A 24,885-nucleotide genomic window follows, 5' to 3' on the forward strand; every position below is an offset into this window, starting at 1 on the left:
AGACAGTATCCAAACCTTTATTTTTTTTTCATTTTGATTTGTCATAGTGACATATCAAATGTATTGATCAATGGGCTTCTGAGTGCTGAGATCTCCAACAATCTCTAAAACGAGAAGACAGAAGGACTCATACAGAGGGACATCTCTCTTCCCTGATGAAGACGGGCTCAATAGAACGTCTATGACCCCCATCTCCAGAATGGAGGAGAGACATTGTTCTTTGTGAGTCCTTCTAACTCCTCGCGTTAGCAATCAGTGGGGGTCTCAGCACTCAGACCCCCATTGATCGAAACCTTTGATGCATCACTATGACAGATCAAAAATTTTAAGGTCCATTTACACGGCCTGAGGAACGGTCAAATGTTTATACCTAGTCATTGTCCCATGAAAACGTGTCTACTTATCCCGTTGTTATTGATAGCATCCTTTATGTGGACATAAAAATCACTGTTTGCCAGCATGTGCTGCCAACCGTATGTATGCAAACTGCATGTGGGCCGAATGACCATATGAATACTGACAATAACATGCCATATAAACTGAAGTAAACAGCTGTTGATCGGCACTCAACACAGACAGGTTATATGTCTGTCTAAATGGGCAATAACTCTGAATTTAGATTTTTTTGTTAATGATATATGCTAAGAAACAGCAAAGTCGTCAGGCAAGCTGCGGTATTCATAGTTTTACTGAATGAAGTCACTGCAGCTTTGCCGTACAAAAAAATATGGTGAAAAACTGTTCCATGTAAAATGCCCTCAAAAGACAAGGGGGCACTGACTCCGACTGGAGAAGAAAAAGTTCAGTCTCTAGAAGCATCAAAGCGTCTTTACTGTAAGAACTGTGAATCTGTGGAATAGACTTCCCCAGAACGTGGTCACAGCAGGAACAGTGGACAGTTTTAAAAAGGGTTTAGATGAATTCTTAAAAGTTAATGACATTAATGCTTATGAAAACGTGTAGAAATCTGAGTCTCACTTCCTTCTGGGATTCACGTCCCCACCTATCCCTTGGTTGAACTTGATGGACTTATGTCTTCTTTCAACCGTATTAACTATGTAACTATATCTACTGACACTAGTGCACTGTCGAATGGATTCTCCATGCAGGCCCGTCCACAAATTATGAAATCTGTCCTATTCTTGTTTATTTTGCAGACAAGAATAGGCTTCTTTTTTTTTTTTACAGTGAGTCCCACGAAAATTGCGGGATGCACACGAACCGCATCCGTATTTTGCAGATTGGCAAATTGCAGATTGCAGAATGGACATGGTCATGTGCAGGAGGCCTAAATCTGTAGACAACTGTATGTTTTTGGTAGACTGCTTTCGTCAGTAGGCTGAAGACCATAGGGAAGTGTAGAAGATTTGCCTTTCATTACAATTCTGCATGTTATCTGCATGTCCATGTAGGTAAAGTGAGCAGGTCTGTGCATATCACTACAGTATATATAACATCTACGGTATGTCTGCTGCCCATATACTGTGCATCTAATGTATGTAATCTACGGACAAAATAAATAATTTATACAATCCTACAGTATATTATCTGACAAACAGACGTTATGAAAAAGTGTCCCTAAACCTCCATGTCCTGCTGCGTGAGAATAACAAATCAGTATTCCAAGCAATTATGCCTGATTTACTGTGAAAGCTTGATCCTTTATGTGATGAGCGGTTACTGCAGTGCCATTCATTTTCAATTTGCAGAGCAGATTCATTTGCACACAGTCAGGTTTTCCCAGCAGTTGCAAAAATTTCATTTTTTAAATATATGTTTATCCTAGTAGTTACTATAGGAGGTGTTTTTCTGCACTTGTCATGGACATTCCTTGCTTATTTCTCTATAGCGTTTAATGCTATAAAACAATATAGCATACAGTCCATATCTCTAGTATGTATCTATGATTTACAAATATAGGGGGTCATTTATTATCCAGGTGTATTTCTGGCACAGATTGCAGCACAATGGTTAACTGTGCCGAAATCTACAACTTTTCCCCGCTCAAGCCAGGTCTATAAAAGTGGGCTTGGAAGGAAATGGGCCGGCTGTTTTAGGTGTAGAAAATGGTCTAAATGTAAGACGACAAGGAAGCTGTCTTACATTTAGAAGCGGCAGTGGATGCGCCGCAGTTATGTAGAGGCCGGCGCCTCTTCATAACTTCAGCGTAGGGCTGAAACGATTACTCGATTAAATAGAGTAATTCAACACCAAAAAATCCTCAATGCAAATTTTTTGCATCGAAGATTCGTTTGTATCACGTGACCACAGAGCGGGGGGCCTCCGGACACTTCACAGCACATCCATGGTCCCGCGCTGCACTGACCTACTGACGTGCTGTGTGACGTCAGACACAGAGCAGCGCGAAACGATGGAGTGTCGGCAGCGCCCCTGTGGGAAAGGTAAGTTGGTGCGACTAAGGCCGGGCGCCCTGAGTGCACAGCGTCATAGCAACCAATGATGCTGTGCACTCCGGGTGTCAGGAGGAGCAGGGGGGGGGGGGGGAGAGATGATTTCACAAGGGGGGAGAGCTGATGGCTCTGGGGTGGGGGAGAGCTGATGGCTCTGGGGTGGGGGAGAGCTGAAGGCACTGGAGAAGTGGAGCAGATGGCACTGGGGTGGGGGAGAGCTGATGGCAACTGTGTGGGGAGAGCTGAAGGCACTGGGGGAGTGGAGCGGATGGCACTGGGGTGGGGGAGAGCTGATGGCAACTGTGTGGGGAGAGCTGAAGGCACTGGGGGAGTGGAGCGGATGGCACTGGGGTGGGGGAGAGCTGAAGGCACTGGGGTAATGGAGCTGAAGGCACTGGGGTAATGGAGCTGAAGGCACTGGGGTAATGGAGCTCATGGCACTGGGGGGAGCTAGTGGCACTGGGGGGAACTGAAGCACTTGGGCTGATCACACAGGGGGGAACAAAGGGTGTTGGGGACTGATGGCAGGGGGTCTGATGAGTTTTTATAAAGGAAAACACTCTATTAATAGATTTTTTTCTTATTAGAATACTCTATTAATCGTAAAAATAATCGATAAAATACTCTATTTCTAAAATAATCGTTTACTGCAGCCCTACTTTAGCGGCTCCACCGTCATATGTAGGGGCTATTAAGACCAGCGTCTAAAACACCCGTCTTAATAAATGACCCCCGTTAGTTTCTACAAAAATAATTACATAACATTAATGTTTTACATAACCGAGAGTTACATATACAGGACGGTCTGCAAGGTTGAGCTGAGGCCATCAAACCCCTAGGATTAAGACAGACAGCAAAGATTACTAGCAGATATTCATAATGCTCAACCTAAAATTGCAGCTAAAATATTTGAGGGCATGATGGGATTAGTCGTTTTAAAACAGCTGGAGAGGCAAGACCACTGACATACTATAATGGCACTCCCCAAGGCCTACTCAACAGAACAATGCTTCCATATACTGTACTAACAAGCCACTACTGCTACTAAAGGCATTATCTGCCCTCTACAACCAGAGGTCCAGATAGCCATTGGTATGGGACATAAAGGAAATATCTGCATGTTCCTCTCTGTCCTTTTGCAGCACTTTCCATTACAGGCAATGGGAAGTTAAGGGCCCTATACACATAAGTGTACTGTCAGCTAAACCCGTTGAGAACGGGTTGAATGTGTGTGGGAAGCTCCCGACTCTCCCCAGACAGATGATATCTGGGAAGAGAAGGGTCAAGCTAAGTGGATATTTTTGTCCTGTCCTTTAGTTCTTCCAGGAGATAAGCTGTTGGTTGGTGTCTGGCAACTGTATTCTCCGCTCTCCACCACTGAATACACATGCTGAGAGGAACGTGTGTGTGTGTATATGGGGGAGTCGGAAGCCAATGGCCAAACGATCTTTTGGCCGACAGCTATTGAGGCAGCCTACGTACAGCTAAGCTCTCCAAAAACTGTACATATACTATACAAACAGTGTTTTGGGTGAAGATTTGGTTAAATCGTCACTGTCATTTCAACAAACATTAGTAATAATGGATATAAAAAGGTTTGTGATGCATCTCATTAAAGAAAATTCCTCTGGTCTCGGCTTAAGAGCGGTTTCTCCCGCTGCCTGCACTGATCAGTTACCATGAATTCACTAGTAAAATCTGTCTCGACGTGAGGATTAGGGATCAGTTGCATCCCACAGAAGTCTTTTGACATGGGAGGGGAAAGGATAAAAAAGCTTTAAAAATTGAAGTTGTAAGTTTGGCTGTTATGTTCTATCTTCCATGGTTATTGGGGAATATTCTCTTAATGGGTGCATAATAGATATTGCTTCATTGCTATATAAACCCGTTAAAAAAATAAAATAAAGTATTTGCCATTTTTCAAATCACTGCCTGAATCGAAATACTTTTGTAGTTGCACTTATTTATAAATTTAGTATTGCCACTGAGTTAGGGCTCATTCACACGGCCGTATGAACGGATCTGCACCCGTTCCACAATTTTGTGGAAGGTCTGCGGGTCCATTCATTTCCACGGGCCCTCAAAAGATGCGGACACCGTGTGCTGTCCGCATCCGTTATTCCATACCGCGGCTCCGCAGAAAAGAATAGGCATTTTCTATTATGATTGCGACCATGTGCGGTCTGAAAATTGCAGAACGCACATTGCCGGTATCTGTGTTTTGCGGATCCGCAAAGCACTACGGCCGTCTGAATGGGCCCTTATTCAAGAAAATGAAACTGTATATAGCACCGCCTGCTGTTTTCTGCATTCCTCATTTCTCTGTAATCCTCAGTAATATCGCTGAGATGGACGCACATGCTCAGTTCCATCCTTCAACTGCCAACAGCCCTATCTGTTAGAAGCTCCGACAGTTACAGGGAGAGAACTGTAGCAGAAAGGACACACATTGAGAAAAAACAAATCCCTAAGAAATAATAGGCCCCCTGAGAATAATATGCCCCCTGAGAAAGGACACACACCCTGAGCTGCCAGCTTAACGAAAATATAGCAAGGCAATTGAAGCAATGAAGATCGGCGGTGCGCTCCGGAAATGCGGATGTGGACAGCACACTGTGTGCTGTCCGCATCCATTCCTGCCCCATAGAGAATGAATGGGTCCACACCCGTTTTGCAATTTGCGGAATGTATGCGGACCCATTCTGCGGACGTGTGAATGGAGCCTTAAAAGGTAACCTGTCACCTCCAAAAACCATCCCAAGCCGCCAGCAGTACCTGTGTCCGATACAAAAGTGAAAAAAGAAAAAGAAAAAAACTCTAACAAATGTTTTAAGACACAACCCTGCATGTCACACAAAAAAAAAAAAAGCTGCAAAAATATTTCTGTGGCCCAACAAATAAAAAAGGTGGGGCTGTTAAATCACTGCATGCACAGAATCACTTTGAAGGGGTTTTCCAATAACACATACACAAAAAGAAAAAATGATACCAGCATTGAACCTTACTGCATTATAGAAGTTAGACGAAGTGCATTTTGAGCCCTCCAGCGTAATTGTGATCTGTGACCTGCACCCTGTGTTTACATCCCAGTCTGTAGCATCAGGTCTCGGCCTCTCCTTCTGCTCCCAGCGAAAAGATTACAGATCCATGCAAGCCCTGGAAGCAGCGATCTAATGATCGCATATTCAGTTTCCCTAGGGGAACTTATTATAATTTTTTTTTATAAGAAGTTAAATCCCCTTCTTTCCCAATAATTAAATTTAAAAAAATTAAGATGATAGGTATCACCATGTCCTAAAATGCTGATACTATTAAAATATATAAATGTAATTCGTTCCGTACAGCGGACGTTCTAAGAGGAGTCCTCACACATCTCCGTAGGCATAACTTTAAAAAAGGTTATGGGAGTTAGAATATGGCGTTGCAAAGAATAAAATCAGTTCTTTTAAAATATATATTTTTTAGATTAATATGTATATTACAACTATGATTATCCCCATAATCATACTGACTGGGAGAATGAAGATAACAGGTCAGTTGTACCACATAGCGAACACCATAAAAACTTAGCCCATAAAACTAGCAGAATTGTGTTTTTTTCCCAGTTCCACGCCATTTTGAATTTTTTTTCCAACTTCCCACTACATCACTATTAATTGGTGCCATTAGAGATGACTTGTTCAGTAAATAACAAACCATCATACGACTGTGTGCAGGGGAAAAAGCTATGGCTCCGGGAAGGGAGTATACAATGAAAAGGCTAAACGGAAAATTGCAAGGTCTTTAAGGGGTTAAAGGAAATTAGAAAATAATATTAAAGTCAGTGAAAGGGTTCGAATCTTGCCCGTCAATATACCATACATAAAATGTGACAAGAGTCATTTATCAATGTGCCAAGTAACCCAAAATGTTTTATTTATTTTTTTAAAGATTAAGGGCTCTTTCACACTTGCGCTGTTCTTTTCCGGCATAGAGTTCCGTCGTCGGGGCTCTATGCCGGAAAAATCCTGATCAGGATTATCCCAATGCATTCTGAATGGAGAGAAATCCGTTCAGGATGCATCAGGATGTCTTCAGTTCAGGACCGGAACGTTTTTTGGCCGGAGAAAATACCGCAGCATGCTGCGCATTTTGTTCTGGCCAAAAATACTGAACACTTGCCGCAAGGCCGGATCCGGAATTAATGCCCATTGAAAGGCATTGATCCGGATCCGGCCTTAAGCTAAACGTCGTTTCGGCGCATTACCGGATCCGACGTTTAGCTTTTTCTGAATGGTTACCATGGCTGCCAGGACGCTAAAGTCCTGTTTGCCATGGTAAAGTGTAGTGGGGAGCGGGGGAGCAGTATACTTACCGTCCGTGCGGCTCCTGGGGCGCTTCAGAGTGACGTCAGGGCGCCCCAAGCGCATCGATCACGTGATCGGATGGACACGTCATCCATGCGCATGGGGCGCTCTGACGTCATTCTGGAGCGCCCCGGGAACCGCACGGACGGTATAGTATAGTATACTGCTCCCCCGCTCCCCACTACTACTATGGCAACCAGGACTTTAATAGCGTCCTGGGTGCCATAGTAACACTGAACGCATTTTGAAGACGGATCAGTCTTCAAATGCTTTCAGTTCACTTGCGGTGTTACGGATCCGGCGGGCACTTCCGGCAAATGGAGTACACAACGGATCCGGACAACGCAAGTGTGAAAGAGCCCTAACCTAGATAGTAATCAGGGGAAAAAATTATCGATTATGGTGATGATAAATAACTAAGAAGCATTAAAGGGCTTCTGTCACCCCACAAAACTCATTTTTTTTTTTTTTGGATAGTTACATTCCTTATAGCGCGATATAGGAGAATATAATCTTATCACTTACTTTCATGCGGCCGTTTCTTTAGAAAACGAAGTTTTATAATATGTAAATCCGGTCTCTACCAGCAAGTAGGGCGTCTACTTGCTGGTAGCCGCAGCAGAAAACCGCCCCCTCGCCGTGTTGATTGACAGGGCCAGCCGTGATCTCCTCCTCCGGCCGGCCCTGTCAGTATTTCAAAAATCGCGCGCCTCTGTTCATTCGGCGCAGGCGCTCTGAGATGAGGAGGCTCGTCTCCTCAGAACTCCCTCAGTGCGCCTGCGCCGATGACGTCTTCTCTTTCGGTGATGTCATCGGCGCAGGCGCACTGAGGGAGTTCTGAGGAGACGAGCCTCCTCATCTCAAAGAGCCTGCGCCGAATGAACAGAGGCGCGCGATTTTTGAAATACTGACAGGGCCGGCCGGAGGAGGAGATCACGGCTGGCCCTCTCAATCAACACGGCGAGGGGGCGGTTTTCTGCTGCGGCTACCAGCAAGTAGACGCCCTACTTGCTGGTAGAGACCGGATTTACATATTATAAAACTTCGTTTTCTAAAGAAACAGCCGCATGAAAGTAAGTGATAAGATTATATTCTCCTATATCGCGCTATAAGGAATGTAACTATCCAAAAAAAAATATATGAGTTTTGTGGGGTGACAGAAGCCCTTTAAGGAAAGTTAATTAGAAAATGTTCAGCATTTTCACACTATTAATATATTTCCTTCCCAGGAAACAATTGCCACTCATCTAAAAGTAATGTAAAGATGTTTCTAGATAGACAAAACTTACCCACCACCAGAGCCTCCATTTTTGCTAAAGTGTGTTCGAGGCTCACTGGAGGCCAACTTTAACAACTCATTCCACTCTCGCTCCCACTCATCTTCTGTGTAAACCAGTCCAGACTGAGAATAAAAGGACAAAGTAATGACAGAAACTAGCAAACTAAATCCAAATTCTACAAAAACTGCCATTACTTTGTACCCTAGGAAAAAACTTTCATTAGGGTCTGTTTTCATGTTCAAGTTTTTTAAACCGTTTTTGAAGCCAAAGCCATGAGTGAATGCAAAATAAGAAGACTAAGACTTTCTTTTATATGTGTTATGTTCCAGGCTTTGGCTTCAAAAAGAACATAAAAAATCCAGAACATGGCAATCCAACCTTATAGAGATGAATTGTTGAAGAGTTTTGAATTAGGAATCTGAGCCATGTAAGGCTTATGGTGTCTTGGCTCTTAGATTATAATATATAGTGTTTTTTAAAAAAATGTAATAGTCATTTTAACAGAAAATACTAATGACCCGACATTCAATGCCAATAGGATCCTACAATTAACTAGAATGGTTGAAAATCATCAGGCTTATTATAAGGAATTCCATGACTTATTTTTTTTTATCTAAAAGATAAAAACTTAAAGGGAACCTGCCATGTGGATATTTGATTATAATCTAACTAATTATATACAATCATTAACTACTAAAAAGATGTATTCACTTACTGGTGTGACAGATGGTTACCTCATAATATACACACAAAGATGCCACATGCTAATGAGCTGATTTGAGTCCAGCGTGATGTCAATGAGTCCAGCATTTTTTTTTTATTCAGAGCTATAGCTACTCCCCTGCCCACCTGCTGCTGATTCATGTGGAAAATAACTGTCAATCAGCAGCAGGTAGGCGGGGAGAGTCAGGAGCTCATGAATATTCAGGACTCATCATTATCAGCTGGAGCTTTTCAATACAAGATGTTGGCAGATTGACTGGGTCAATTAAAGAAAGTGACCCAGCATTTTTCTAAGAGAATTAGTCACTTATTTATGTTGCCCTTAGTTAGGACACCATAAAACTGGTGACAGGTTCCCTTTAAGAGGTCATTTATTAAACAGAAATACGCCTAAATTAGGGACCTTTGCACCGCAATCTGCGTTTTTTCCCCGCTCATGCCAGATCTAAAAAAGTGGACATGGTGTGGGTGTGGAAAGGGATGCGCCTTCAGGCCCATCTCATTTACCATTTTCTACAACTGGTTTAGGAGTAGAAAATTGTCTAAATGCAAGACAGCTCGGAAACGGTCTTACATTTAGAAGCGGCGGTGGATCTGCCGTAGTAATGTAGAGGGCAGTGTACATACTGTACTGTCAGTGCAGGGCCTTATTAAAACAGGCGTCTAAAACGCTGGTCTTAATAAATGTGCCCCTTAGAGGTTAAAGATGGTTAAAAGAAGAGGTTAAAGTGTAAGGCCTCTTTCACAAGGGCGAGATTTTCGCGTGGGTGCAATGCATGAGGTGAACGCATTGCACCTGCACTGAATCCGGACCCATTCATTTCTATGGGGCTGTGCACATGAGCGGTGATTTTTACACATCACTTGTGCGTTGCGTGAAAATTGCAGCATGCTCTATTTCGTGCGTTTTTCATGCAACACAGGCCCCATAGAAGTGAATGGGGCTGCGTTAAAATCGCAAGCATCTGCAAGCAAGTGCGGATGCAGTGTGATTTTCACGCATGATTGCTAGGAGATGATCGGGATGGGGACCCGATCATTATTATTTTCCCTTATAACATGGTTATAAGGGAAAATAGCATTTTTAATACAGAATGCTTAGTAAAATAGGGCTGAAGGGGTTAAAAAAAATGACTAAATTTAACTCACCTTAATCCACTAGTTTGCGCAGCCCGGCTTCTCTTCTTTCTTCTTCTTTGCTGTGCAGGAGGAAAAGGACCTGTGGTGACGTCACTGCGCTCATCACATGGTCCGTCACATGATCCACCACCATGGTGGTATGTCATGTGATGGACCATGTGATGAGCGCAGTGACGTCACCACAGGTCCTTTTCCTCAAAGAAGAAGAAAGGAGAGAAGCCGGGCTGCGCGAACAAGTGGATTAAAGCGAGTTAAATTTATTCAAATTTTTTTAACCCCTTCAGCCCTATTTTACTAAGCATTCTGTATTAAGAATGCTATTACTTTCCCTTATAACCATGTTATAAAGGAAAATAATAAAATCTACAAAACACCTAACCCAAACGCGAACTTCTGTGAAGAAGTTCGAGTTTGGGTACCAAACAAGCCGATTTTTCTCACGCGCGTGCAAAACGCATTAAAATGTTTTGCACTCGCGCGGAAAAATCGCGCAGCATCTCATCCAGCCCAAATCCATGACACCCGTGTGAAAGAGGCCTAAATCAGAAAAACATTGCTGAGTCTTCTGGAACGTGCCACTCTTGTCATGGTTTGTGACTGCAGCTCTGCCTATTCAATGGAAGTTACAAAGTGCTTGACTGTTTAACTTAGCTTTTCCGTAACAGTTTCGTGATGTATAATTTGGACCTGAGGACTATTTAGTCCTATGTGAACAGTGCACCATACTCTTTGGAGCACTCCTCTTCAACCTTTTATCATCAATTAGCAATGTCTTCCAGTGAAAAACAATGCTAATACTCTTGAGGCCTGACTATGGCATAACTATGCTCTAGAGAATGCAGTCCTGAGCACAGAGGAAAAGTAAAATATGGTAAATGTAGCGGAATCCACTAGAGTCCAATTACAGTGTCTTTGTGTGGTAATGAAGCAGGTTCTTAAAGAAACACAATCCGGTACCTCCTTATTCTGCTGTGTCTGCTGCCACCTCCATCGTCTCTTCAGCGCTTCCCTCTCTGCTCCACTTCTCATCATGGTATAAAGAGCTTTCCTCAGAACAAGATCTCGGTCATGAAATCCCCACATTCCTATTGTACAAGACATAACATAATGTACTGATAAAACCAAATACATTCTTTTCAGATACTAAGCATATCCAAAGCTATAAGCTTCATTGCTAAGCTTCTTTCTTATGCATGTTAAGGGTGCATTCGCACATCCGCAACTGTTTTGCGGTCCGCAAAGCACGGACACTGGCCATGTGTGTTCCGCATTTTGCGGACTGCACATGGCCGGCACTATGATAGAAATTAGAGATGAGCGAATCGAAGTTAATGAAGTGGAATTCGATCCAAATTTCAGGAAAAATTCAAATCGCACCGAATCCAAATTTCCTCACGCTTCATGGTAACCAATCGCATTTAGTCATTAAGGCCGGGTTTGCATCTTTGATTCATTTTCCATTCTTCTGATGTCAGAAGAACAGAAAACAAAGAAAAAAAAAAATCATGTATTTTAAGCATCCTTTATGCTCAGTTATGCACATTTTGCATCCATTTTAGCCATTTCCGTTTGAGATCCGTTATTTTAAACTGAAAAAAAATGTATATATTTTTTTCAGCCAAAAAAATGGATCTCCGACAGAAAAAGCTAAAATGGATGCAAAATGAGTAGAGATGAGTGAATCAAAGTTGATGAAGTGGAATTTGATCTGTATTTCAGGAAAAATTCAATTTGCACTGAATCCGAATTTCCTCACGGTTTGTGATAACGAATTACATTTTTAACTAAAATGGCTGCTGCATGTATTAGGGCATAAAGCAAAGAACTCTGGGAACGAGGGATCACCCACAATGCCATGCATGCAGCCAATCAGCAGCCAGCCAGCCCCTGTGATTCACAGCCCTATAAATAGCCTCAGCCATCTTGGATTCAGCCATATTCCAGTGTACTTATTGCAGGGAAAGTGATAGGAAATACATTAAAACTTTTTTTTGGGCTGAATAGAAGTTCAGACAAAGATCATTAGAAGTGTAGGGAAAGGATAGGGAGAAGGGTTGAGCGAACTTTGCCAGTTCGGGTACCCGGACCCAAACCATTTCACTGAAGTTTGGGTTCAGGTGATTTTATTACTTTCCGTTATAACATGGTTATAACGAAAAATAATAGCATTCTTAAGATAGAATGCTAAAAAATAATAAAAAAAACTCACCTCATCGACTTGATCCGCAGCCGGTATCCTCTTCTTTCTTCAGGACCTGCAAAAAGACCTGCAATGACGTCACTGCGCTCACCACGTGGTGAGCGTGGTGGCGTCATCGCAGGTCCTGCTGAATGAAGATAGAAGATCCGGTGACGTCACCGCAGGTCTTTTTGCAGGTCCTGCAGAAAGAAGAGGATACCGGCTGAGCGATCAAGTGGATAAGGTGAGTTTTTTTATTTTTTATTATTTCTAACCCCTCAATGGCCATTTTATTTAGCATTCTGTCTTAAGAATGCTATTATTTTCCGTCATAACCATGTTATAACAGAAAATAAATAAGTGAAGTTCATGTCCCCATTGACTTTAATAGGGTCCGGGTTTGGTGATCGGGACAAGTTCGGCCGAACCCAGCAAACCCGAACTTCACCGGGTTCGCTCATCCCTAATAGGGAGGAATTATTCCACACTTTTATTGCAATAGATGATACCTCTGTAATTCCAGCAAACCTTGCTTGTTATTGGGGTGCAAGTGCTGTGTGATACAGCCGTTAACAGGGTGTATTACTAGGAAATACTTGTACGTCTTATTAGCCGTTGAGCAGTGCAGTTATATGTTCTAAAGCATTTTTGGGGGTGTATTAATGGGAAAAAGGGCTTATTTGCCATTGTGCTGTGAAATGAAAAAAGTCTTATTAGCCGTTGTGCGCTAAAATGACAAAACTACATACTTTTTTGTGGTGTCTTAATGGAAAAAAAAGTCTTATTAGCTCTTCAGCGGTGCAGTTATATGTTCTAAAGCCTTTTTTTGTGGTGTATTAGTAAAAAAAAAAAAAAAAAAGGCTCGTTAGTCGTTGTGCGGTGAAGTGACAAAATTACAGCCTTTTTTGGGGTTTATTAGTAGAAAAAAATATTTTATTAGCTGTTCAGCGGTGCAGTTATATCTTCTAAAGACTTTTTTGGGGTGTATTAGTGGGGAAAAAAAAGGCTCGTTAGCCGTTGTGTGGTGAAGTGACAACATTCCAGACGTTTTCGTGGTGTTTTAATTTCCTTTTTATTTATTTATATGATCTAACAGTATGTTAGACAGAGAAGTGAAAGGCCCTGCACAGGGGAAGGGCAGAGTCTTAAATGTTTCTGGTGCAGGCACACGTCGCAGCAGAGTAAGGGGGTGTGGTAGCAGGGGTCACTTCAAGAGGCCTGAGCTCCTGGTATCATCTAGCGGTCGTGTCTTGACCAGCAACCCAGCGGTGCTTGAATGGTTCACTCGGTCATCAACTTCGTCCCAAGTGACATCAGACACCCCCAGCCAAGAGTCGGTGGGTTCGTCAGACACAACCCTTGGTTGTCATGGCCCAGGAGTAGGCCCTGTGCCCTCACCTGTCCTCAACCTGCCTCTGTCCTTTTCTGTTCCCTCAGCCAGACAAGTATTATATGCTGTGGGCTCCGCGAGGACGAGCTACTAGAAGACAGTCAGCAGCTACTGCCTAGCCAAGATCAGGAGGAGACATCAGCCACTTCTTCCAGTAGGCTGGCAAATAGTGATGAGGAAAGTGGCGTGGGAGTTGCGAGCGGTCAGCTCTTGGCTTAGAGACCGTTGAGGAGGACATCAGTGATGTGCAGACAGTACTCGATGATTGTGTAGCTGATCGCAATTGGGAGCCGGGTGACAAAGGGGCTTCATCATCATAAGAAGAGGGTGGCAGCTTGAGCGTAAGGCAGTGGCGGAGCCAGCAAGTCAGTAGCATTCCCGGGAGTCAGCAGGGTGGCAGCAGTGGGAGGTCGGAAGCCAAACGTGCCCAGGGTAGACCACCCTCTACGCAGGAGCCTACCTGCCCAGAAAGAAGTGGTGCAGGGGTTCACGGTGGCAGCGGATGTAGTAGTCAGTCTGTACAGAGTGTTGGTGTAAAATTATCTACTCAGCGGTGTGGCAGTTTTTTGTTAAGCCGATGAACATGGCCATTTCCCGAATCTGTGAGCAGAAGGTGAAGCGTGGCCAGGGTGCCAATGCTGGCACCACGGCCCTGCATCAACATATGCAGCGTCACCATAAAGTCGCGTGGGAGAACAGTGGTTCTGATGTGGTGGTCAAGCCTGCCGAAGCAACCGCTGCATCACCCTGTGGCACGCAGACGATTTCAGGCAGTCAAGGATCCACCAGCTCAGCCGCAGGGAGCTGTCTGTCCTTCCCATCATCTACTGGTCCTGAAGCTTCTGCTCTTCGTCCTCCTACTCCTTGTCACTCATTTCGCCACCAAAGCGATTGTCAAGAGACAGCAATATGCGTGTGGTAATCCTATGGTGCAGAAGCTGAACGTGCTCCTGGCCAAGCTGCTGGTACTGCAGTCCCTCCCTTTCCAAGTGGTGGACGCTACACCTTTCAAAGAAATGATTCCTTGTGTCGAGCTGAGGTGGAGAGTCATAAGCTGTCATTTCTTTGCCAAAAAGGCAGTACCAGCCCTGCACAAATATGTAGAACAGAAGGTGGGCCAGTCCTTGAGCCTGTCATTGTCTGCCAAAGTGCACGGCAACACTGACGTGTAGAGCTGTAACTACAGTCAGGGACAATACATGTCATTAACAGCCCACTGGGTGAATGTGGTTTCTGCCCAGCCACACCAGCAACTTGGCCAGATGACGCCGCTTCCGTCTCCACATTCTCATGCCGTTGGCTGCAACAATGTCCACCTCTGCCTCCTCATCCACCGTGTCCTCAGCCTCCACTGCATGGACAATTCATAGTGCTCTTCCAGCATACCATACGTCCAGGGCACGGCAGTCTCGCGCTGTTCTACACCTTGTTTGCCTGGGCGAACAGAGTCACACAGGGGAGGAACTGCTCCATGTCCTTCATCAAGAAAGCGAATCCTAGCCTTCTCCGCGACAACTTAAAATCGGACCATGGTGACCGACAACGGGAAGAACATGGTGTCGGCGCTGCGTCAAGGAGGGCTGAGCCATGCGCCCTGCATGGAGAACATGTTCAATCTGGTTGTCAAGCGGCTACTGAAGTCGTCCACCCATCTGCAAGACATCCTAAAAATGGCCATGAAACAGTGCATGCACTTCAGCCACTCGTACACCAAGCACACCCTCCTTGAGCTGCAGTGGCAGAACGGCGTCGCCCAACATAGGCTGATATGCGTAGTTTTCACCCGTTAGAATTCCACCCTCAATATGTTGGACCGACTATATGAACAGAGAGAGGCCATAAACGATTTCTTGATGATCCAAGCGGACATGAGTACTCCCCTGTGTAACTTCGATGTCAGCCGGTGGCAGCTCATGCGTGACACCCCTCGTTTGCTCAGGCCCTTTGAGGATGCCACGTTATTGGTCAGTCGCCAGGACTATGGGATGAACAACGTCATTCCACTGCTTCATATCCTGGAATAGATGCTGGTACATCTGGCTGGTCAGGGGACTGGAGACGTGGCACCTACATCTCACGGCCACATGAGCCCTGTGGGGGCTAAACTGGAGGAGGAGGACATTGGAGGACAAGCAATGTGTAGCAAAATGGGTGGTTTTTCTACACAGGTGACAGGAAAGGAGGAGCAGGAACAGCCGGAGGAGCAAGAGGGAGATGAGAAAGACTAGGCAGATGACCCAGGCACATCGTGACACGGCGTGGCAGTATGTAGTGGAGATGGAGGCAGGGAGTCCCTCCGTGTCACTTGCGCAAATGGCCCGCTGCATGGTCACTTGCTTGGGTACTGACAGCTGAATGGTCACCATTTGGCAGAGGGATGACTTCTGGCTCTCCACCTTGTTGGACCCTCGCTCCACCTTGTTGGACCCTCGCTTTTTTTTTTTTACACCCGCTGAGAGGGAGGACAAACTGAACTACTATAGAGACATCCTCTGTAGTCAGTTGGCCGCTGCCTATCTGTGCCATCGTCCATCCTCTCGCAGGTATGAGAGCAGTACCAGCTCCATTAGCAGCAGCTTGAGTCTAGAGTCGCTGATGAGCAGCTTTCTTCACCCACCTAGTGAAGAAATTACTCACCAGCAGCAGCTAGACCTGGAGCAGAACCTGAACCAGCAGGTGGTGGCATACTTTGACAGCACCCTGCCACCCCACATTGAAGATCCGCTGGACTACTGGGCAGCCAAACTGGATTTGTGGCAGCAACTGACCGAGTTTGCCCTGGAAAAGCTGTCCTGCCCGGCCAGTAGTGTGGCATCAGAGCGGGTGTTTAGTGCGGCGGGGGGCATAGTTACCCCAAGAAAAACTCGGCTGTCCACCCAAAATGTGGAAAGACTGACCTTTGTCAAGATGAATCAGGAGTGAATCAGCCAGGCAAAACTGGCCTGGCCAAACCAAAAAAAAAAATAGAAAATGGTAGGGCTTATCAAAACCCACACTGAAGTGTATACTTCTGGAGCAGGGCTTAAAAAGCATCTGTCAGCATGATCAACCTCATTAAGTCAAGCATAATGACTGGTAGGGTTGATCAAAATGAGTAAAACAATACCTTATTTGTGCCTTTATGTTGCCTCGTTCCTGAGAATAGTCAATTTTAATTAATATGCTTTAGTAACTTTAGTAACTAATCCTTCCCACTTTCTGACCACAATCTTCTTTCATTTACCATAAAGACCTCTCACTTTTCTCATGACAATCCTACTTTTCACATTTACAGAAACCTACACACCATTAACTGCCAGCAACTTATTAACACCCTACAACTAGCTCTTACCCCAATCACTTCCCTCCCCTGTCCAGACTTGGCTGCCAATCATTACAACTAGACCCTCAAAACCACCCTAGATGAAGTTGCTCCAATATCAATCCGACCCTCTCAACACAGAACACGACAACCCTGGCACACACCTGAAACACGTTTTCTACAGCGCTGCTCCAGATGTGCAAAACGTACTTTACCTCTCTCATCTCCTCACTCTCGAATAACCCAAAACGACAAGATTGGCAGTATCCGGCAGGAAATAATTTCCCAGTCCCCAAATAATTTCCCCAGCTGTCATCACTCACCTAACTACAATTTTTAACCTCTCTCTCTCTTCTGGTTATAACCCCACTACTAAAGAAACCATCTCTTGACCCGACCTCTGCTGCAAACTACCGACCTGTTTCTAACCTCCCCATCATCTCTAAACTCCTTGAACGTCTCGCTTAATAACCTATCTCTCTGCAAACTCTCTTCTTGACCCATTACAATCTGCCTTCCGCCCTCTTCACTCTACAGAAACTGCCCTTACTAAAGTGTCTAACGATCTCCTAACAGCAAAAAGAAATGGTGACTATTCGCTACTGATTCTGTTGGATCTCTATGAAGCGTTTGATACCGTAGACCATAAACTCCTCCTCACCATGCTCCACTAAATTGGCCTTAGGGACACTGCCCTCTCTTGGTTCTCTTCCTATCTCTCTGGCCGCTACTGTAGTGTATCATTCGCTGGCTCTTCTTCTTCTCCTCTTCCTCTTGATGTTGGGAGTTCCTCAGGGCTCAGTACTAGGTCCTCTACTCTTCTCCCTCTATACAGCCCCCATCGGACAGACTAGAAGTGGATTTGGCTTTCGATACCATCTCTATGCTGACAACACCCAACTATACACTTCATTACCCTGACATCATCCCTGCTTTACTCCAAAACACCAGTAATTGTCTGGCAGCTGTATCTAACATCATGTCCTCTCTGTATCTAAAACTGAACCTCTCAAAAACTGAACTTCTCGTCTTTCCCCCATCTACTAACTCACCTAAACTTGATATTTCAATTTCGGTCTGCAGCATTATCATAACTCCTGTGCAACATGCCCGCTGTCTTGGGGCCACATTTGACTCTGATCTTTCCTTTGTTCCCCATATTCAATCACTTACACGCTCTTGTCGTATGCACTTCAAGAATATCGCCAGAATACGCCCTATTCTTACAGTGGAAACAGCAAAAACTCGTTGTTGCCTTGATCCATTCTCGTCTTGACTACTGCAATGCATTACTAATCGGTCTCCCTCTCACTACAGTCTGCCCTTCAGTCTGTTCTAAATGCTGCAGCCAGGCTCATCTATCCAACCGCTACACTGATGCCACTAGTCTGTGCCAGTCACTTCACTGGTTGCCCATCCACCACAGAATACAGTTCAAACTTCTCACCCTCACCCACAAAGCTCTCCACAGTGCTGCACCTCCATACATCTCCTCCCTCATCTCCATATACCACCCTACTCGTGCTCTCCGTTCTGTTAGCGGCCTAAGATTAATAACCTCCATAATTCGTACCTCTCACTCCCATCTTCAAGACTTTTCTCGAGCTGCACCTACCCTCTGGAATACTCTGCCCCAGAATACTAGGTCAATTCACAACTTCTCCACCTTCAAACATGCCTTAAAAGCACATCTTTTCAGGCAGGCCTATCAAGCTACCTAAAATGATTTTTCCCAGACTAAACCTTCTCCCACCAACTCCTTTGGCCTAAACTCTAGTAGTCCCAAACCCGAAGCAGATCGGCTGGCACCACTTCTGTCAGTTCAATAATGGCTCAAATCCTACTCATCAAAATCAACTACCTTATGTGTCACCCCCAATTCCTCATAGATTGTAAGCTCTTGCGAGCAGGGCCCTGACTCCTAGTGTTTCAGTTGCATATTATCCAGTTATTTTTGTTTTGTATATGAACCCTATGAACTTGTAAAGTGCTGCAGAATATGGTGGCACTATATAAATAAATTTTATTATTATTATATGCAGATCACCTTCTTGGAGCACAGAGGGACTGTCCAAAGCCCTTAAAGCACCAGTTTAACAACCTGTAGTTATGGCCATTCTTCTTTCCCCTAGATTGACAGGGCCAGATATCACATCTGGATCTGTCTTCTTGAGCCATGTCAAGTCATGGTATTCTGTCTTGGTGCAGTATGCCTGATTTAATAGGGTTGATCATGCTGACAGATGTTCTTTAAAATCCTCAAATTTGCCATTGGTAGCTGTATATACGATAATATTACTGTAAAGACAAAGACAGTTTAGCGGTATTCTTTCATTCTGTATAGAAACTGAAATTACATCATACAGTGAGCAGTCATCAAATGTAAGAAAACAGAAAGGCTTACTGGAGTAAAAGATGGAAGAATCCTGAGAATGTGTTCATTATATAGATCCATTCTTCTTCACATTTCCTCTCAGCCTGAGATGTCGTGAAATGAGTGGCACGATGACCAGCTATGAAAAATGAAAACTTTTGCGTTACTCACAATGCCCAATAGAGTAACATAGAAGTTTTTTTTCCAAAGCTGGTCATCTTGTACCACTCATCTCGGGATATCTTGAGCCAATAAGTACGGACACAACATCTGTATACAACATTGCACTGTAATGTATAAATATAAGTAAGGGTGAGTTCGCACCACTGCTATATATTGTTGTTGTTCTGCTCTGTTAGAGGAGCAGGACTATGAAAATAAAGGAAATGAAATAAAGGAAATGCCGCACATAACCGAGATAAACAGAGCTGGACAGACTAGTGAGTATAATGCAGTCCGTTCTGCATTTTCGTTTTTATGGGACAAAAAATTCCTGCATCCGTTTCGCATGACGGAATCTGCAATGGAGGCCCTGAACGAAGCATCCAACACAGATGTGAACAAGCCCTAGTAAATCATGTCCTGTTTTACCAACCATTGAAGTATGAGCGTCAGTTTGACTTCAGTAAATAAGTGACGTCCTGCTGAAGAGAAGCATTTATAAATTGGATCTTACCCAAAGAGGCCGCATGTAGAAGACAGTTACCATCACCCGTTGTAGCTAATGGCAGGAGACGTTTGCAGCTTGAGCAGGTTGTAGACCACCAGTTCAGTCTCCCTAAGGGAATACAGTAAAGAGAATCATAAGACAGCCATAATGCAGTATATACAGATACACGTGTATACATAGGTACACATTTTTTAGTGTAAGACATAAAAACTCCCATTTATATGAGACAGTTTATTGTTGATGAAAATTTATTATCCATACATAATTATACTTTTTCCTACTGAACTGCATTAATATTTTGAATTTGCATTTGAAGTTGCAAACTTGAACTTCTAACAATATAAACTTCCATCTTCTGCTTTTAACCAGATGTTGTAATCTTTAAACATACTGTAAATGGACCAGAACCCCTTGATGACCAGGCTGATTTGGGCATTTTGTTCATTTTGCCTCTCAGCATTTCAGCAGTCACAATATATATATTTTTTTAATTGATGTGGCTGTAAGGGGCCTTGTTTTATGTGGGAGTTATTTTCAGTCCTCTTTGGGGATACAAAAAAAGGGCAGTGATTTATTTATCCATCTCTTTGGGGATACACCTAAATTACTGTGTAATTTATATTATTTTTATTACATTTTTTTTTAAAGGGAATGGGTCATCGAAAAATGGCCTATTGGTTAAATAAAGTTTTTATCTTTTATTTTTTATTTTCCAGGTCACTGTCTATAGTTTAAAAAAAATCCTGCAATTTTAAGATTGGCCACATAAAAAGCCTAATAATAAGCACCAATTCTTGGTCTGTACAGATCACTTCTCAGTAGTCATACAGTTATCATCACAGGCAGGATTAAAGTGACAAAGATCATCTATATGTACATTCCTCAACACTGAAAATGCAACACCAAGAAGGACAAGCTGTAACGTTATGCAAATTGAGAAAGATGGTGTTGCAAATGCAGATGATCAGATGTTCAAGCACCTAGCTCCAATCTGTGGGATATGAGAAGTCTCAAAATTCACATCAAGTCCCGTGGGATGATTATGCGATGCCTCCTGTTTGTCTAAGTGTCAGTTATTGCCACTTCTCACAAACTGAGAGACCTTGGTTTATCACTCCAGAAGATAGCTATGTGCCTAGGTCAAGACGTCAGCACTCTTCAACATTGCATATCCCGGTGGTTCAGAAAATCGGACGTCCTGCTACAGGTGCTCCATTAACCTCACGCCACCGCTCTGAAAGACTATCTTGGTGCATAAAACAGCAATGGAGGCTGTAATGGAGACCTATCATCTTCAGCAATGAGCTGTGCTTTTGTCATGGATGCAGTGATAGCTGGAGATTGGCCAGGAGACAACATGGGCGCAGGTGCAGTACAGAGGAGAACTGCGTAGGCATGTGAGCGAGCAGCCGTGTGTCTGTGGAGCTCCTGCGCGACCCCGGCAGTTTATCCTGAGAAACCTGAATAATCCCGCTATGAAGGCACTCACCATGCTCCTGCCATCACTAGGACTACTCCGGTGTCTTGCAATATAGTCATCTCTCCCCCATGACCAAGGGAAGGGAGGGGGAGAGGAGCGGACAGAGATAACCAAGATGGCGCCAGATCAGCTACTCCTGGACAGCGCAGTGGAAATCTAGCGAGATGCTGCGGCCAGGCTTGGAAAATATGCCCGCTCAGCCACAACAACTCGCACAAAAGGGACCCGTGAAAAACGGTCGCAGCCACTATAGGATAATTGCCTGGAATCAGAAGGTGAAGGAGCAGGGGCCGGAGCAAATAGCATATGCAGCCCCAATAGATATGAGGCACTACAACCATATGGCGCAGAAATTGAGCCTGAGGCCTGAGAGTCAGACTCAGAAGAGCCAACTTTAAAAGATGTTATAAAGGCTATAGCCAAATGTGGCAAGTCGCTGAATGCACTCACGGTACAAGTGGGTGCTATAAAGGAAGACATCACAATAGTTAGACATGACCTGAAAAGGCTGGCTGAGCGTACAACTGCCCTGGAAGACCACATGGGAGATGTGGAGGACACCATACCACCTCTTAAAAGAGATGTTTATAGAACATGCAAGAAGATTGGACTCAATAGTGGCCAAGCAAGATGATCTTGAAAATCAGCTACGCCGGAACAATGTCAGGCTGGTAGGAGTGCCTGAGATAGTGGAGGGGGCAAATCCCACAGAATTTTTTGAGGCTTGGGTGAAAGAACATATAGGCGTGGAGACCTTAACCCCATTATTTGTGATTGAACGTGCCCACAGGGTCCCTACTCGCCCGCTACCACCGGGTGCACCACGAAGACCTGTGCTCATAAAAAACACTTCATTATAGAGATCGGGACATTATCCTCAGAAAAGCTAGAGAGCTACCTGAGCTTTCCATCAATGGCCACAAGGTGTCACTCTTCCCTGATTATTCCCTGGAGGTGCAGAAAAGAAGAGCAAGATTCCTTGATATAAAGCGACGCAAGGGGGCGCCCAAAATCCCTTATTCCATGCTATACCCAGCAGAAATTGAGAGTGGTCTCCATAGGAAATACCATTTTTTTTTTTTTTGAGGATTCAAGAGAAGCGTTGAGATGGCTGGATCGACATGAGCGGCAGCTGGGTGAGGAAAGATATTAAGAAGAATGAGATATAGTTACTATACTCAACCATAAGCAACATAGACATACCAGATGAGTGAGAATGTCTGCGAGTGTGCCTGTGCAGGAATTTAATAATGCGTAGAATGTCTGTTATAATAGTCTTAATATACTCAGGATGTTAGAATACTAAGAGATTACTGCGGGGATATTATATGTCACAAAATGGTACTGTGTAAATCCCAATCGGGGGAGGTGTGGGAAGCTAGGACACAAATGGCCTTGATATTAAAGAATATATAGTTACTGTTCAGTGTTAATTCAGTGTTCTGTGAACGCCACCTCTCTCTCTGGTAGGTTAGCTAACCAGATATCGCTGGTCTCGTCAGCAGGTGTTATTTAATCCTGTAGTCCTAGGCATAGGTGTTTTTGCGGGGGCCTGTTGGGGAAGCCAGCACTCTTAACTTTGAACGGTTTACTGCCTTAGTAGGGGCACTGTTGTGGGAAAGTTTGGGGTTGATACCTCGGGATCTGCAGCTATGGGAATAGGTGTCTTGTGGAGCCACACTGTGATTCCCAGAGTAAGCCATACACGTGCTACGGACGTGTCATTGTCCATGAGAAGGGATATGGATGCATCAATAATACTACGGGAATGATAGAGGGGTTAAAGATACCATTAAAAGGTGAGCTATTATAGATAGTATGAAACACTACCAGCCCTTGAAACTCATCTAATGCTGGATCAGACCCATTTACTCAATTCCCAGTGGGAGGGGTAATGTTTCCATGCCACATATGTGAGAGGAGTGAGCATTCTTATTCATAGAAATATAGCATTTGAATGTGTATCGAAACAGTTAGATGATGAAGGGCGATACGTTTGTCTATACGGTTGGCTCTTTACAACCCCCTGTACTATAACTGGGGTCTACATCCCTCCACCATATTCACCGCTGGTAATCAGGAAAGTGATCTCTTATCACTGACCTACCGGTGATTTCAATAATGTGATATGCCCAGCCATGGATAAGATGGGTAGGTCTATACAATTTATAGCTGGAGAGGTCACCCCGTTTGGGAGGCTACTGAACGAAGCCTCCTTGTTAGATTGTTGGAGATTGAGGAATCCACAGGAGAAACACTACTCCTGTTACTCCAGTACCTATGGATCGTTATCTAGAATAGATCCCATTAAAGAGATAAAATATCTTCCCCGGAGAATATCTGATCATTCCCCAGTACTGGCTACAGCTAATATATTGCCCCCACTGTTCAGAGATGTGTGGCAGTGGAGCTGCCAGAGGGCCATATGCCATTGAAATGGTGTATCTCACCCAGAGGAGCCTGGGTGAGAACAGGAAAGGCTGGGAAAATAGGTTTTTCCCACTGTCTGCAGCAGCTAGGCTGGTAATGAAGTTAATTAGCAGCCAGCTGAGGAGCTCAGGTAAATGCGGGCTGAGCTCCTCAATCAGTGCTCCCTGTCTGGGGAAGGAGCAGGCTGCGCCAAGGCCTGTGGGAGCCGGGACCCTCTAACCCTGTGTGGGGTAAGCACTGCTGTGTTTTGGGGAGCTGGGTGGTATACCCAGATCCCGATAGAGAGGGAGAACTACTGTATAGTCAGTGGCCAGACAGCCGAGGATTTAGGTTTATGCTTTTTGTTTTGGTCTGCTGTAAAAGTGATAATAAAGCTGGCTGTGGCCAGTTTGCACCTAAATCTGCAGTGTTGGAGTGACTTCTTGAATTGTGCCAACCGTCTAAGCGGAGAAGACGGTGATCCTGGAGAGCTAAGTGACCCTGAGTTGTCACAGGGGATAAGATCTGGAGGTTCAACCCACATTGGCTAACTGTGCTTGCTGATGTGGATGGTATAGTGGAGCAGCTGAAGGAGTTCTTTGAATATAATTTACCCACTGCCTCCCGATTGGTAGTATGGGACTCCATAAACGCTTTTTTAAGGGAGATACTAATAGCAGAAGTTAACAGGAAATAAAATGAAACTAGAGCCACAGTACGAAAGATTCTATTAGACCCAAAGCATAGAAGTAAATCAACAACAGAATGGCTTAAACAGAAGAAAATACGCCTTCTGGAGTGGCCCAGTCAGAGTCCTGACCTCAACCCGATTGAGATGCTGTGGCATGACCTCAAGAAAGCAATTCACACCAGACATCCCAAGAATATTGCTGAACTGAAACAGTTCTGTAAAGAGGAATGGTCAAGAATGATCTGCAACTACAGGAAACGTTTGGTTGAAGTTACTGCTGCCAAAGGAGGTTCAACCAGTTATTAAATCCAAGGTTTCACATACTTTTTCCACCTGCACTGTGAATGTTTACATGGTGTGTTCAATAAAAACATGGTAACATTTAATTCTTTGTGTGTTATTAGTTTAAGCAGACTGTGATTGTCTATTGTTGTGACTTAGATGAAGATCAGATCACATTTTATGACCAATTTGTGCAGAAATCCATATCA

The 24,885-nt window shown here is 44.2% G+C and overlaps 1 protein-coding gene across 1 annotated transcript in view; it reads right to left on the minus strand.

The window, feature by feature from the left end:
* The window catches only part of OTUD7A (OTU deubiquitinase 7A), a 292,001-nt gene that overhangs the window by 68,221 nt on the left and 198,895 nt on the right, over window positions 1-24,885 (minus strand). The window contains 3 exon segments of the mRNA XM_040413842.1: window positions 8,047-8,159; window positions 10,858-10,985; window positions 19,821-19,922. Of these exon segments, the coding sequence (XP_040269776.1) occupies window positions 8,047-8,159; window positions 10,858-10,985; window positions 19,821-19,922 (343 nt within the window).

This window comes from Bufo bufo, chromosome 1 (assembly GCF_905171765.1).
Source record: "Bufo bufo chromosome 1, aBufBuf1.1, whole genome shotgun sequence".
Taxonomy (NCBI): Eukaryota; Metazoa; Chordata; class Amphibia; order Anura; family Bufonidae; genus Bufo; species Bufo bufo.